Genomic DNA, 1627 nt, shown 5'->3' on the forward strand with positions numbered 1-1627 from the left:
AGTCCCCATCCCTGTTAGGATGTGACATCCCTGTGGATGTGGCATTTGGGGACAAGGTCAGGGCTCAGCAGAGCTCAGGGATGGTTTGGCTCAAGAGTCCCAACCTCAACAATTCCCCCATTCCACACCATTCTGCACTGCTCAGAATCCAAACCCCATCAGCCCCACAGAGAATAAGGAACCCTTCCTGTCCTGCTGGGTGACCAGAACTGTTTCCTGTTGCTCTCCCTTGCAGTCTGAGGGCCAGGTCCGGGTGGAGGCCTCCTACATCAACAAATCCCTGTCCTTCCTGGAGCAGCTCATCATCGCCCTGGCCGATCCCAAGCGTGAGCACATCCCCTTCCGGCAGAGCAAACTCACCCACGTCCTCAAGGACTCGCTGGGTAAGGGCTGCCACTTCCAGCAGCTCCTGCTAAAGGGATGCACAGATGGGCACAGAGAGTCCTAAGGGTGATATTTATCATGGAATCATGGAATGGTTTGGGTTGGGAGGGACCTTGAGGATCATCTGTTCCTCCCCTGTCATGGGCAGGGACACCTCCCACCATCCCAGGCTGATCCAAGTGTCCAACCTGGGACACTTCCAGGGATCCAGGGGCATCCTGAAAAGGAAAAAATAATCTTTACAAACCCCTGCAACTGGGAGTTTTTATTCCCATTCTCTTCCTGCATCCTCATTCCACCAGACACAAATTTCACCTTTTTCTGTGCCCTTTGGAGGGACAGTTACACTCTGGTGTGTCCTTTGTGCTTTTTTCAACTCAACCAAGCCTTAGGTGGGATATTGGGAAGGAATTCCTGGCTGGAATGGTGAGGAGGGGCTGGGATGGAATTCCCAGAGGAGCTGTGGGTGTTCCCTGGAAGTGTCCAAGGTTGGACAGGGCTTGGAGCAGCCTGGGACAGTGAGAGGTGTGGATAGGGGTGGGATGGATGATCACTAAAGTCCCTTTCACCCCAAACCATTCTGGGATTCCTCTGCTCTCTTTTAATCAGCACAGAATAAAACACACTGCAGAAAAGGAAACAACAACAAAAAAAATCACCCAAAATTTTATTATTTGCTTTATTTTTATTATAATTTATTTTTTTTCCAGGGGAAAAAATAAAATAAATTAAAAAAATAAAGTTAAATAAATTTATTTATTTTTGCAGGGGGAAACTGCAACACTGTGCTGGTGACAAACATCTATGGGGAAGCTGAGCATGTGGAAGAGACTGTGAGTTGGAGGAATTCCTGCAGAATCCAGACCTTGTTCCTGCTTCCTTCAAGGAGCAGCCTCTGGAGGGTTTGGACAGGGAAACCTGACCAATTAATCCCAAACTAAAAAAGCTCATCCTATCCCAAAACCAGACTCCTGTCAGATGAGAACCTGAAGCAGAGCAGGCAGGAGCTGCTCCGATTTAATATCTCACTGGAGAGATTATTATTATTATTATTATTATTAGTAGTAGTAGCATTATTATTATTATTAGTATTATTATTTTCATTATAATATAATATAATATATATTATAACATTATATATAATTATATAATTATTATATATATTATATATAATATAGAATATATATTGTATAATCTATATAACATAATATATGTAAAATATAAATATTATATAACATATTAT

At 43.3% G+C, this 1627-nt stretch overlaps 1 protein-coding gene across 3 annotated transcripts in view; it reads left to right on the forward strand.

Moving 5' to 3' along the window:
* The window catches only part of KIF9 (kinesin family member 9), a 21069-nt gene that overhangs the window by 6632 nt on the left and 12810 nt on the right, over window positions 1-1627 (forward strand). For all 3 annotated transcript variants that reach the window (XM_015618220.2, XM_015618222.2, XM_015618221.2), the window contains exons 10-11: window positions 236-383; window positions 1153-1217. In XM_015618220.2, the coding sequence (XP_015473706.1) occupies window positions 236-383; window positions 1153-1217 (213 nt within the window). The remainder of the gene's footprint in view (window positions 1-235; window positions 384-1152; window positions 1218-1627) is intronic.

The sequence above is a fragment of the Parus major genome, chromosome 2 (assembly GCF_001522545.3).
Source record: "Parus major isolate Abel chromosome 2, Parus_major1.1, whole genome shotgun sequence".
Lineage (NCBI taxonomy): Eukaryota > Metazoa > Chordata > Aves > Passeriformes > Paridae > Parus > Parus major.